The sequence below is a fragment of the Peromyscus eremicus genome, chromosome 1 (genome assembly GCF_949786415.1).
Source record: "Peromyscus eremicus chromosome 1, PerEre_H2_v1, whole genome shotgun sequence".
Classification (NCBI taxonomy): Eukaryota; Metazoa; Chordata; class Mammalia; order Rodentia; family Cricetidae; genus Peromyscus; species Peromyscus eremicus.
Genome location: NC_081416.1, coordinates 96355455 through 96370436, shown reverse-complemented (window position 1 = coordinate 96370436; position 14982 = coordinate 96355455). Strand labels below are relative to the sequence as shown.

The window sequence follows — 14982 nt, the reverse complement described above, 5'->3', positions numbered from 1 at the left end:
TTAAGGTAATGCCAGATAATTCTGTACTCTCAAAGTTGCTTTTACTATTGTTTGAGTGGTAGAGATGAGATTTGCCCAATACTATGTAAAGTTAAAGTCATTTTTCTTTAAATTCCTATCCCCATCCACCACTAGAAATTAAATATAAAGATACCTTAGTAGAAATTTACAGAATGCCAAGTCAATTAGTTTAAGTATTTCTGTCTTTCTAAAGGATGCTATCTCTCTCTAGAGAAAGGGAAACAATATAATCTTAAAAGTTAAACACAGTAAGATTACTGCGAGAATTAATTTGACTTGTGGAATAATACAGTCTCCCATCATATTGTCTTCTAGATATACAGCTGCTTGCAAGTCATGACACGTTTTCTATTGCACTGATGAACACATTGAGTTGATCATAGCATAGAAGTGGAGAAATGAATTGGTAGACCATAAGAAGCAAAAAAAAAAAAATCAGATCTCCTTCACCTACAATAAGCTGCCTTTTATGTCAGGTTGTATCCCTGGCCTGGAACAAACCAAAGTCCCCAAGTGTCAGGCACAGGGAAATGTTGAACAGCAGCCAATTCACCCCAAAATATTTTCTACTGACTGGTCTCCCTGGTCTGGAGGCATTGTATCCCTGGCTGGTCTTCCCATTCTGTTTCACTTACATTATAGCCATTGTGGGCAATACCCTTATTCTGACTGTGATCAGGAAAAACAGTTCTCTCCACCAGCCTATGTACTTGTTCCTGGCTATGCTGGCCTTCTCCGAGCTTGGTGTCTCTGCTTCAACCCTGCCCACTGTGCTCAGCATCTTTCTTTTTAGTGCCAATAAAATCAGCTTCAAAGCCTGCCTTTTGCAGATGTTCTCCATACATTCATTTTCCATCATGGAGTCAGGAGTTCTTCTAGCCATGTCTGTGGATCGCTTTGTTGCCATCTACAACCCACTCCGCTATACCGCCATCCTGACCCTGCCCCGTATTGCTGGTACCAGTGTTATACTCGGACTGAAGAGTCTGTTGCTCATGTTCCCCCTGCCTTTTCTCCTAAACCATCTGCCTTTCTGTGGCCACAATGTGCTCTCCCACTCCTATTGTCTGCACTCAGATCTAATCCAGCTGCCTTGTGGCGACACTCGTCCCAACAGCATTTTGGGGCTCTGCATTGTGACTTCCACTTTTGGGCTGGACTCACTGCTCATTCTTGTCTCTTATGTGCTGATCCTGTACACAGTACTTAACATTACCTCTGGGGAGGGGCGGAGGAAGGCTCTCAACACCTGTGTTTCACACTTGTGTGCAGTTCTTGTGTACTATGTGCCTATGATCAGTGTGGCTCTGGTACACCGCTTCATGAAACACGCTGCACCCGCTGTCCGCCTGCTCCTGGCCAATATCTATCTTCTGGTACCACCGATGCTCAATCCCATCATCTACAGTGCTAAGAACAAGCAGATTCGCCAAGGGTTAATACAACTCTTTCTTCAAAGAAAATATTAAGAGACCCTAGACCATTCATTAGAGGATCCTAAGCCAGTCATATCACCAAAAGCAACGTGGAGAGAGAGAGAAAGAACTGTTAGCTTCAAAGCTGGAAAATGATCTCACATTGATGAAAGCATAAGGAACAAACATTTATGTGCATCATAGGTGTCGATCTAAGTTGTATAGTTTGTTCCTATGTTCCTTATCCAACTGTTCTGACTCCCAGCCCAGGTCTAGATCTGTAGTCTGATGTTTCTTTATCATGACAGACACTTTAGCAATATTTGAGATAGTGTGTTTTGTTTTGCTCAAACAAGAAAAAGACAGGGTTGTAGTTGACTTATCAAGAGCACACACTGTTCAATTAAGAATGAAGGTTTGGTTCCCAGTACTCACACCAGGTAGCTCACAACCACCTGTATCTCCAGTTCCAGGGGATTTGATGTCCTCCTCTAGACTTTGCAAAAATCTGAAGCACTCAGATACAATAAATAAATAAATAAATAAATAAATAAATAAATAAATAAATAAATAAATAAATAAATAAAATAGAAGATTCTGGCTTGTGTGGGTTTTTTGTATTTTTGCCTATTTGTTTTCTAAAGAGAAAGAGAAGGAAAGGGTATGGAGTTGAGTGAGTGACAAGGTGGGGAAAACCTGGGAGGAGCTGGGGGAGAAGAAACACTGGATGGAATATATTATATGAAAAAAATTTTCAATAGCACAAAAAAGAATCTCACCAAGCATAAATGGATAAATAAATAAACTAGGGTTTTGCTATACCATGGAACATTCTGCATTAGTCAAAATGATGGTATAAGATGACAAGTGCTCATGTGTTAAACAACAAATTGCAGATTTTATATTATATAATATCATATGTGTAACATAGGCATAAATACTGAAAATGATCAGTCAATTTGTGCATTTATTTTAAAAACATATTAAATTTATAATAATAATGACTATTTGGGGGGAATTCTATAATAGTGACGAGAAGAACAAACAGAAATAACACTTTACATATATTCTTTGCATTTTTTTCAAAAATAAGTTATTCAGTTGTTTCTTTTGTTACTATGTTTGTATTTCCTCATAAACTATGTAATATCTCCATACATATAAAGACATAAAACCTATTAAAACATTGGGACAATTAGAAGCACAAACCTGTGTAGCTGAGAATGTACATGGCTAGTGACAGAGCGAAACATTTTGGACATCAATTGGTTTCTATCTACTAGAAAATAAGTTTATCCTGTTAAGGCTTATGGACATAGGTGTAATCAATCACTTCCTGGGCAGATTTACATACAGACTAATGCTGCTCTCAACCATGATCAGAACAGCTTATTTTGCAGTGAGCAGTGGTTTATAAAGAGACTAGATTGATCAGAGTGCTGTGGATAAGCTGCTATGCATTTTCAGTAGTAGATACGACATCTATACCAAACCCACCACAAGGCTTAAGGAGCATCACAGAAGGGGACAGGAAAAAAAGTGGAGTCACCAACAGGGAAGAGTACTGTGAGATGCTGTCTTCTGGACATGACCTGGCTTCGGTTCTCATGAACTCACAGCAATTGTGGTTACTGCACAAAATTAAGACAATGAAAATTCCAGCAAGATAGGGGAGAGCTTCAGAGGCCCTGTTCCTAGTGGAAGAGCTATTGGCAGTCAATGGCTGCTGGAGGTGGGAGAGTCACTTTTCTTTGAAGGTGGGGTCACTACTATATTGCATGCACTCCAGTGAATGTCCCTACTCACATGCAAATATGGGCCTCACAAATTAACTCTCTGGGTTATTGGTTTTTTTTGGTTTTTTTTTTTGGTTTTTTTTTTTTTTTTTTGGTTTTTCGAGACAGGGTTTCTCAGGGTTATTGTTTTTTTTTTAAAGGACATGAAATTGAGAGGGAAATGTGTTGGAGCGGGGAGACCTGAAGGAAGTTAGAGGAAGGATTGGGGGTAGATATGATCAAGATGTGTTGTATAAATGAGTGAAATTTTCAAGAAAATAAATTAAATTACTACTTTAAAGGGCACTGAAAACATTTAATGTAATCTGTGCTTGGTATGTAAAATGAATAAATAATAATAATAATAAAATATAATGTATACACACATTGAGATGATGAAGAGCAAAAGACATGCATTTTCACACAACATCCTCAATCAGCTTGAGAATTTGAAGTATGAAGCTTCAGAAAGACTTGCACTAAGTTGACATCATTGTAAATAGCAGACCAGATGTCAATAGATTTTCTTTTAAATATTTTTTATGCGGGCTGTTGGGACATTTCAGGGTTAGGGAGAAACCTGGTACCAGGGAAACCTCCAGGAATTCACAAGGATAACCCCAGCTAAGACTCCTAGCAGTAATGGAGAAGATACCTGAACTGGCCATCTACTGTAGTCAGATTGGTGACTACCCTATTGTCATCAGAGATACTCTATCCAGTAACTGATGGAAGAAGATGCAGAGATCCCCAGCTAAGCACTAGGCTGAGCTCCAGAAGTCTTGCTGCAGAAAGGGAGCAGGGATTCTATAAGCCAGGGAGGTCATGACAGGGCACAGAGACAGCTGACCTGAGCTTGTAGGAGCTCATGGACTCTGGACCAACAGTTAGGGAGTCTCCCGCGGACTGACCTAGGCTCTCTGCATGTATGTGTGACAGTTGCATAGCTTGGTCTGTTTGTAAGGCTACTAACAGTGAAATCAAGACCTGTCCCTGGCACTTAGCTGACTTTTGGGAATCTGTTCCCCATGCTAGATTACCTTGGCCAGCCTTGATGCAATGGGGAGGAGCTTAGTCCTGCCTCAACTTGATGTGCCACGCCTTGTTTAAGCCCATGGGAGGTCTGTCCCTTTCTGAATGGAGAAGAGGGAGGAGTTGAAGGGCAGAGGATAGATGGGAAAAAAGGAGGACAGGGAAGTGGGAGGAGAGAAGAGAGGAGAAACTGGAGTCAATATGTAAAATAAATGAAAAAATGTTATTTAAATAAAATAAAATAATTTACCAGATTTGCAAATGTTCTATTCACTCATAATCACATCCAGCAGCCATCAGGGCTGTTTCCCTCTCCCTGCTGCTAACAGCATATTTTCCTCTTTATTCTCTCACTTTACATATCATAGCTGTTATTAAGCAGTCATCTATAAACTGCTATTTGTTTTATTCTCTATCAACACAAAACTGGTCAAGTCCAGCAAGGCATAAGCTTCATCTTTTTGTTTTCTCTCTCACTACACATACCTACTGGTCTCTGTAGTACCCAGAATAATACTTGGTGAGTGGACAAATAAATTTCTGGCTGAATATATATATATATATATATATATATATATATATATATATATATATATATATATATGAAAATATAGATGTATTTACTTGAAATATGTATATATATGTATTTTTTTTACTTAACCTTGTGTGTTGTCATCCTTCTTCTATTGGTTCCATCATTCTGATTCATGATACTATGTGTCTCTTACTCTCAGTGTCTGTGCTACTGGTGTTATATTTCAGAAGTGGTCCCCTATGCCAATGCATTCAAGGCTACTTCCTACCTCTCAGTGTTCAGGTTCAGTGTAACTGAATTTATGTTGAGGTCTTTGATCCACTTGGACTTGAGTTTTGTGCATGGTGATAGATATAGATTTATTTGCAATCTTCTACATGTTGACATCCAGTTATGCCAGCACCATTTGTGGAAGATGCTTTCTTTTTTCCATTGTATAGCTTTTGCTTCCTTGTCAAAAATCAGGTGTCCATAGGTGTGTGGATTAATGTCAGGGTCTTTAATTCAATTACATTGGTCTGCATGTTAATTTTTATGCCAATACCAAGCTGTTTTTACTACTATAGCTCTGTAATAGAGCTTGAGGTCAGGGTTGGTGATGCTTCCAAAGGTTGCTTTATTGTAAAGGATTGTTTTGGCTACCCTGAGGTTTTTATTTTTCTGTAAGAAGTTCAGGATTGTTCTTTAGAGGTCTGTGAAGAATTGTGTTGGGATTTTGATGGGAATTGCACTGAATCTATAGACTGCTTTTAGTAAGATTGCCATTTTTACTATGTTGGTTCTATCTATCCATGAGCATGGGAGATTTTTCCATTTTCTGATATCTTCCTCAATTTCTTTCTTCCAGGACTTAAAGTTCTTGTCATACAGCTCTTTCATTTGCTTGGTTAGAGTTACCCCAAGGTATTTTATATTATTTGTGGCTATTGTAAAGGGTGATGTTTCTCTGATTACTTTCTCAGCTCGTTTATCATTTGTGTATAGGAGTGCTACTGATTTTTTGAGTTAATCTTATATTCTGCCATATTACTGAAGGTTATTATCAGTTGTAGGAATTCCTTGGTAGAATTTTTGGGGTCACTTATGTAGACTATCATATCATCTGCAAATAGCAAAAGTTTGACATCTTCCTTTCCAATTTGTATCCGTTTGATCTCCTTTTGTTGCCTTATTGCTCTAGCTACAACTTCAAGTACTATATTGGATAGACATTGGGAGAGTGGAAAACCTTGTCTTATTCCTGATTTTAGTGGAATCACTTTGAGTTTCTCTCCATTTAATTTTATGTTGGCTGTCGGCTTGGTGTAAATTGCCTTTATTATGTTTAAGTATTGTAGATGTAACCGTCTTTTTAAATAAGAAACACAGAGTTGATTCAGAGATGAAAGCCAAGAAGTCAGAGCAATAGCTAAGAGCTGAGATTAAAACCTTACCCTTCACTGTATGTTCTTTGTATTCCTGATTTCTCCAAGACCTTTATCAGGAAGGGGTGTTGGATTTTGTCCAAGGCTTTTTCAGCGTCTAATGAGATGATCATGTGATTTTTTTTTCAGTTTGTTTATATGATAAATTACATTGACAGATTTTTGTATGTTGAACCATCCCTGCACCTCTAGGATGAAGTCTACTTGATCATGATGGATGATTTTTTATGTGTTCTTGGATTCTGTTTACCAGTATTTTATTGAGTATTTTTGCATCAATGTTCATGAGGGAGATTGGTCTGTAATTCTCTTTCTTTGTTGCAATTTTGTGTGGTTTGGGTATCAGGGTAACTGTAGCCTCATAAAAATAGTTTGGCAATGTTCCTTCTGTTTCTATTGTGTGGAACAATTTGAGGAGTATTGATATTAGCTCTTCTTTGAAATTCTGGTAGAATTCTGCACTGAAACCATCTGGCCCTGGGCTTTTTTTGGTTGGGAGACTTTTAATGACTGCTTCTATTTCCACAGGAGTTATAGGTCTATTTAAATTGTTTATCGGGTCTTGATTTAATTTGGGTATATGGTACCTATTCAGAAAATTGTCCACTTCTTTTAGATTTTCCAATTTTGTGGAGTACAGGCTTTTGAAGTATGACCTGATGATTCTCTGGATTTCCTCATCATCAGTTGTTATGTCTCCCTTTTCATCTCTGATTTTGTTAATTTGGATATTCTATCTCTGCCTTTTAGTTAGTTTGGATAAGGGTTTGTCTATCTTGTTGATTTTCTCAAAGAACCAACTCTTTGTTTCATTGATTCTTTTTACTGTTCTCTTTGTTTCTGTTTTATTGATTTCAGCCCTCAATTTGATTACTTCCTGCCATTTACACCTCTTGGGTAAGTTTGCTTCTTTTTGTTCTAGAGCTTTTAGTTGTGCTGTTAAGTAGCTAGAGTGAGATTTCTCCATCTTCTTTATGTAGGCCCCTAGTGCTATGACTTTTCCTTATAGTACTTCTTTCATAGTGTCCCATAAGTTTGGGTATGTTATACATTTATTTTCATTAAATTCTAGGAAGTCTTTAATTTCTTTCTTTATTTCTTCCTTTACCCAGAGGTGATACAGTTGAACATTATTCAACTGTAGGCTTTCTGTAATTTTTGTTGTTGTTGAATTCTAACTTTAAGGCATGGTGGTCCAATAAAATACAGGAAGTTATTTCAATTTTTTATATTTGTTGAGATTTGTTTTGTGACTGAGTATGTGGTCAATTTTAGAGAAGGTTCCATGAGGTGCTGAGAAGAAGGTATATTCTCTTGTGTTTAGGTGGAATGTTCTGTGGATGTCTATTAAGTCCATTTGAATCATTATGTCTGTTAGTTCCCTTATTTCTCTGTTAAGGTCCTTCTCGATCTCTTTTGATTAACTTTAGTTGTAAGTCTATCTTGTTAGATATTAGGATAGCTACACCAGCTTGCTTCTTAAGTCCATTTGACTGGGAAGACTCTGAGGTAGTGTCTGTCTTTGAAGTTGAGGTGTGTTTCTTGTATGCAACAGAAGGATAGATTCTGTTTTCAAATCCATTCTGTTAGAATGCATCTTTTTATAGTAGAATTGAGTCCATTGATATTAAGGGATATCAATGACCAGTGATTGTTACTTCCTGCTATTTTTTGATTTTTTTTTTGGATTTGTTGGTAAGGAATTACCTATTGTCTGTTTTCATGGGTGTGTCTAACTTCCTTGGGTTGGATTTTTCCTTCTAGTGCTTTCTGTAGGGCTGGATGTATTGTTTAAATCTGGTTTTATCATGGAATATTTTTTTACTCTGTCTATGTTGATTGAGAGTTTTACTGGGTATAATAGTCTGGGCTGGGATCCATGGTCTCTTAGCATCTGATAACATCTGTCCAGGACCTTCTGGCTTTCAGAGTCTCCATTGAGAAGTCAAGTGTTATTCTGATGGGCCTGCCTTTATATGTTACTTGGCCTTTTTCCTTTGCAGCTCTTAATATTTTTCTTTATTCTGTATGTTTAGTGGTTTGATTATTATGTGGCGAGGGGACTTCTTTCTTGGGTCCAGTCTATTTGGTGTTCTGTAATCTTCTTGTATCTTCATAGGTATTTCCTTCTTTAGGTTGGGAAAGTTTCCTTCTATGATTTTGTGGAATATATTTTCTGTGCCTTTGAGTTGGTTTTCTTCTCCTTCTTCTATCTTTATTATTCTTAGGTTTGGCCTTTTCATGGTGTCCCAGATTTCCTGGACATTTTGTGTTATGACTTTTTTTGGCTTTTGTGTTTTCTTTGACCAATGAATCTATTTTGTCTATTGTATCCTCCACTCCAGAGATTCTCTCTTCCATCTCTTGTATTCTGTTGGTTATGCTTGCATCTGTAGTTCCTGTTTGTTTACTCAGATTTTTCATTTCCAGCATCCCCTCAGTTTGTGTCTTCTTCATTGTTTCTATTTCAATTTTCAGATCTTGAACTGTTTCCTTCACCTGTTTAATTGCTTTTTTTTTGTTTTCTTGGCTTTTGTTAAGAGATTTATTTATTTCTTCTAATTTATTTGTTTGTCTTTTCCTCAGTTTCTTTAAGGGAATTTTTTATTTCCTCTTTAGAAGCTTCTACCATCTTCTTAAAGTCATTTTAAGGTCATTTTCTTCTGCTTCTTCTACATTGGGATGTTCAGGTCTTGCTGATGTAGAACCACTAGGTTCTGGTGGTGCCATATTGCTCTTTATGTTGTTGAATGTATTCTTGCACTGGCATCTACCCACCTCTTCCTATAATTGGTGCAAATGGTGTCTGTGTCTCAGGGAGCTACTCTTGGTCCAATCAGACCTGGCAGAGTCTGTGTCTCGGGGACCAGCTGAGATCTTGGAGGATGGTTTGGTTTAGTGGGTGGAATGGGGCTTTTAGATTACAGGGTCCAGTGAGGGTGCTGGTCAGGCCTGCCTGCAGGAGTCGTGCCTGCTGGCCTGCAACTGGGACTGCAATGGGTGGGGTATGGGGGCACTGGTTGTGCCCAGGGCCTAAAGCCTAGAGGCTGGGGTGATCTGTAAACCTGATCTTAAGTGAACATTCCCAGGAACATTTAGGAGTTTTTGAAAGAACACATGTATGCTTTAATCTTAAGCATAGATGGGAAATCTGTGGTAATATCTGAGGAGTTAGAATGGTATATTTGTAGAGCTTTTTTTTTTTTTAAGTAAGAAGATAATGTATGGAGCATCTGTCAAAATTATGAAGATCTCAAAGCATTTTCCTCAATCTCATACTATATGAGCTAAGATTGATATTCAGGAGGTAATGGCCAGGAAAATATATTCAAATTCATAGGTTAATGACTTTTAAATTCTTTACCACTAAATAACTTAATAAATTACCACAAAATTTGGGGGAAAATAATTTAAGCTGAAGGTTTGAACATGGATTCTTTTTCATCTAATAAAGTTTTTAATTCTTTTTTTTAGTGGTCCATGGCTTCATTATCCATGGGAAAAGCTCACTTTTGTTCATGGCTTCTCTCCCTTGCTAAGCCGTCTAGTTGTCCCAGTCATCATCCTCTGTGTTCCACCTCTGTCTTACCTATTAACCCCCTGAGGTGAGGGAACCTTAAGACAGCAAACATCCTTTTGTCTCTTCCCCAGACACATTGAAATCCATGCTAATATTCCATCATTCACTTATGTTCTCTCCTGCTAAGAATAGGGAGCTCCTGAGAGAAACAAGAGTAAAAACATTGTGTATTTTCTTTCACAACCTATAATCCTCTCTAGATATCTACATGTCTTTCATTTGTCTCAATATACATTCGTATATCTATCCTGAAAATGGACTAACACCAATAACTTTGTGATATCGCCTCTCAGCTAGCCATGTACTTATATGTTTAAGAGTTGGAAGAGAGCACTTTGCTAGAATTTGATTTTCTTCTACAGAGTGACTGTGCCCTGTCTAATCTACATGCCTAGTCTTGGGTTCATTCATACACTCAATGAATTCAAGGCTCTTTTCCAAAACTACTTAGTGTGTCAGACAACTTCCTATTTAGAATGAGATCTGCTTTAGTATGCTATTTTTCAAAGTGTTATCTAGCTACCACTTCAGTGTGTCACTTGGATATTCTGATACCTGTCTTTTGAGAAAACTTCTCAGCATTTCCTTGCATTAATGAATGAACATTTCCTTGAAGACTCAATTGATGATCACATTAATTTGATCTTTGTAGAATGCACTATATCTTCTTCTCCAGTAGCACCTGTTGAATATTTTTTTATCATTCTACCTATACACTAAACTCAGTTTCACTGTGGTCCTTAAATACCTTTTCTTTGCAAGATGGTAGATTTTGTGTCCTGACTTTGTAAGTTGTCAGAACACCTCTTCATATTTGTTGTGTTCTTATAATTATTAAGGACTTTCTTTCCTGAATTCCTCCACTTTTTTCTAAGTCTCTTGGGCCCCTCTTGATTTATAATATCTAGGTCTTGTTATATTTATGTGTATCTTAACATTTAAAGCATATTTTTGCTAACTATACAACTATACACAGCCTCTCCTCTCTTGTAAAACTAGTTGCATAAAGAAAACACTTCCCAAACAATCTTAGTAAATCTTACAATTGGATTATGTGAACTTTTAAGACAAAATATGTTTTTATTTTTGTCTTAAAATATTTATATAGTATTTTATCCTTAACTGGTGCAATAATAAAATACAATTAGATGATCTTTCAACACAATTATACATTGGGTAATGATGGAGTCAAGATAATGTTGCATATTCATCCTTTAGATCTTTAGCATTTCTGTGTGGTGATAGTATTCAAAACACTCTTTATTGTCTATTTTAGAAGAGACAATGTGTTAGTGTTAACCATTACTGCCCTACTATGCAATAATAGAACACCAGAATTTGTTCTTCCTATTTAACTATAAAATTGTATATTTGGCTAAGTTCTTCTAACCAACTCATCACCCCCATGCTTTCCTTAGCCTTTTGTATTTTTTTCTAACTTTAATTTCGTATGACTATTTTCAGATAACATAATATTCTCCAAGTGTTTGCTTTCATCTTACATTGTAAAGATATAAAATGTTCTTAGTAATTTCTATACATTGCTTATTTAATTATCACAGAAGATAAATATATCCACATTCATTTTCATACACATGTTTAGTTTCCTTAGGGGCATCTGATACTGAGAAAGCAGTATGATTACTTAGTTAATTGCTCTTAAGGGAACTTGACTGTGTCTCTATTACTCCACTCCCAGAGATTTCGATTGGCTTTAAAAAGATGCAAGGAATCATTCTAGCCACAGATTTTTGAAGAAAAGAATGATGTGGGCAAAAGACTTGCCAAAATGAGCTCCCTTGGTCCAGCCTACTGTTGAGTGGTGAGTGCTCAAGCCTATGGTCTCCTAGCCCTGCATCTTAAAGCAGCTTCAGAAAGAGTCTCACCTCCATTCTAGGTCAAAACTCTGTAAATTTCTTTTTAATAATAAGCTTGTCCCTCTAGCTTCCTGAACATGTGAGGTAGAATGAGAGGAAGCATCTCCTAAGGTTGAAGACAGCTAACAGCAAGTTAACAAAACAGTATCAGAAGGATCTAGAAGTAGTCCTTCTGGTGTTTCACTTGGGGTTCCCATGCAACCCATGCATCTTTTCAGAAGCTGATCTATTAATGGGAATTCCTTTTTTTCTTGTTTCCCTCACAAACGCTGGGAGGGTATCAGTGAGGCAGTGATAGGAAATAGTGGCTTCGTTAGAAAACTGGGGATAAACTAACTTGATCTCCCAGAGAATGCTTTTAAAAGGAGATCATGGGCAACAAATACTAATATTGACTTACTGCTAAAAGCTCATGATAAATACTTAAACGTTGTATGAGGCAGATAGCAACACTGCTGTCTTTAATAGTAGAGAAACAAATATACATACAAGCAGGTGAAGATGCACTTAACATAGGAGTTACCTCCCACTCTGTACAGTTCCAGGATTGTGGAATTCAGTGTATGATATTCTTTTCTTTCAGCTGATAGTTTCTATATTATTATTCTCTTCTACGCTGTTTATTTTCCATCTTCACAGCTAACTGATCCCTTTCCTCACCATCCAACTTTTGCAACACATCCTAAACTCAGGAGAACAACTGTGTTAAGATTGCTTTCAAGAACATCTGGAGATGGGAGGGCAGGGATGAGAGAGAAGCAAAAGTGCAAGAGCAATAGAAAACAAAATCAACACAGAACAAAGGGCTGATAAAACAAGGTAAGAGGGTCTCTTGTTCCTAGGCTTGGTCTGCTCACAGTCAAGTTAACTTGAGGTGTGGCAAGCAAGATGCGGGTTCAGTGGGGTCAAGGATTCAGTAAAGCAAGTCAAGAGAAGGAGCTGTTCAGTCCAGGAGATTAATACTTGGTCCACTAAAAATTAATTTAAAAAAAATTTTTAAATGGCTGGAGAGATGGCTCAGCAGTTAAAAGAGCACTGGCTGCTCTTCCAGAGGTCCTTAGTTCAATTCCCAGCAACCACATGATGACTCACAGCCATCTGTAATGAGATCTGGCGCCCTCTTCTGGCACACAAGCAGAACACTGTATACATAATAAATCTTCTTAATTTTTTTTTTTAAATACACTTCATGGAGTAAAATGTTAGTCCTAATCAAATAAAGTTTTTGATTGTTTATTTTAATATACTTTTACAAAGAAACTAAATGTTGAAGCTTGTGTTTTGTTGTGTGTGATCACTTTTTCTGAGGTCTTAACTTGCAGCACAGCCCGCCATACAGACCTTTCCCAAGTCTGGTATCTACAGAGTTAAACTGTGTCTGAGAGTGATAAGTAACAGGGATCCTATGTGCAGGCGGAAAATGAGAGGGGTGCTTTTTCATTGCTATCTTTGATATTTTTGTAAAAGGTTATATAAACAATGATTTTTAATATCCCTGTGTATCCATAATTTTCATTTTCCCAATATCTTTTTTTTTTTGGTCTTTTTTGTTGTTTTGTCTTTTTTTTTCCAGAGCTGAGGACCGAACCCAGGGCCTTGCGCTTGCTAGGCAAGCGCTCTACCACTGAGCTAAATCCCCAACCCCTCAATTTCCCAATATCTTAATTCAGTGTTTGAGAGAATACTATGTCACACACTGACTGTGGCAGTGATTTTTTTTTCTGTTGGGTATGTTCAACCTTTTGACATTGCATACAGCAGCAGCATCTACAAAGTTCACAATCAAGAACTGCAAAATTAACTTACAAGGAAAATTTCATAGCGTTTTAAGTGGGTTTATGATTCCGTGCTGGTTCATATGCATAGCTACCATCAGCTGCATGCATCCCACAGTCAGCAGGTTGGATACCCATGCAGGATATACCTAACTTCTCTACTTAATCTGAAAACTCTCTGTTGATCCTCATGGCTGAGCTGAAATGTTACTTTCTAAGTAAAATTTCTTCTGGCTTTCAAAAGCAAAGCAAATTCCCTTTCTAGCATCTTCTCATGGTACTCTGAACTTTTTCATCCCAGGATGTAATATAACTGAGAAGAAGATTTTGGATCCTTAACGACCATGTCTGAACAGGAGCAGAAGCACATGCGCCCTCTGTGTCTTATGGTTAAAAATTGCAGAGATTTCCTGAGTAAGCACAGGACTCTATGCTTCCTCTATCATATATGGTGAGTGGTGGAGAGAAATGCTAACTGGATATAGGTCAGCAAGGCAGAAAGAACTTAATAATGCCCAATGTGGAATAATTCGTTCTCTCTGTTGTAGTGACTGTAAAAGAAGTTGTACCAGAGAATTTGTACATTAGGCTTGTGCCTGTGTAAATAGATAAGCAGCGTGTATGGGTGGGTGGGTGTGCATGTGCACAGGTGCCCATTGACAAATGAGTTAAAAATCTACCATGAGAAGTCCTTCCTATCTTCCCTGTCCAGGATGCTCTTGTATTACTGTACTGGCCAAGACAATACTTATTCTAGGAAGGTGGTTTTTCATCTTCTGACAACATTTCCTGCCCAGGAAAGCATTTATTGAAAGTTTGCTTAGTTTCTTAGTATTGCTGCTGTTGTGAGGTTAGTGATATGTCTAAGACAAAGAAATCCTAATGAATAAGATTAGCAGTTTTTTAAGATTATCAATCAGAAGATTCTGGGAGTGACCATCACAGTATTTTCAGGAACCATGAAGTCTTTCCAAATCAGCCAACCTGGTTCCTGACTCCTTCTCAATCATCTGGTCATTTGCACACAGTCCTTCTAGAAATTTGCTCCAGGCTGCATTCATTGTGATGACCTCAGCCTTGCTTTGGTCCTCCATTATTCACTACCTATTCATTGGGAATTTTAAATTTGTTGTCTTGTACTTATTTTTTAATCAATAACTTCTATTCATCTATTACAAACATTAGTCAATACCTTATTCTGGGGTTGTGTATGGATTTATCTCCCTAGTAGCTTTCTACAGCCAGGAGTGTCCACACCAAAACCTGATAGCTGTTTCCCTCTTAGCTGGTCTGTGGTGCACTGCAGTTTGAATGCATAATTTTCTTTCATCTATAACTTCTTCATGACAGAAATTCCTTCACAATGAAAATATTTTAATGGGAATCATCCGTCAATTTTTGGAAACGAGATCTTTGGTCACATGAATCAAAGTTTGTTTTCTTCTTCTCTTTCCTTGGTGCCCAATGAATTTTTTCAACATAATATAATCTCACTAGTTTGTTTCTGACTTTTGAGGGGGCATTGCCCCCACAGGATGAGATTTCAAC

General features: G+C 37.4%; 1 protein-coding gene across 1 annotated transcript; it reads left to right on the top strand.

Moving 5' to 3' along the window:
* The first annotated feature begins 551 nt into the window (after positions 1-551).
* LOC131901127 (olfactory receptor 51I1-like) lies at positions 552-1490 on the top strand. Its single transcript, XM_059252393.1, has one exon. It carries the CDS (start codon positions 552-554, stop codon positions 1488-1490), a length of 939 nt encoding a protein of 312 aa, XP_059108376.1.
* The last annotated feature ends 13492 nt before the right edge of the window (positions 1491-14982 follow it).

Coding starts and splice junctions, on each gene's coding strand:
- LOC131901127 (XM_059252393.1), top strand. CDS start 552: ATGTTGAACAGCAGCCAATTCACCCCAAAATATTTTCTACTGACTGGT.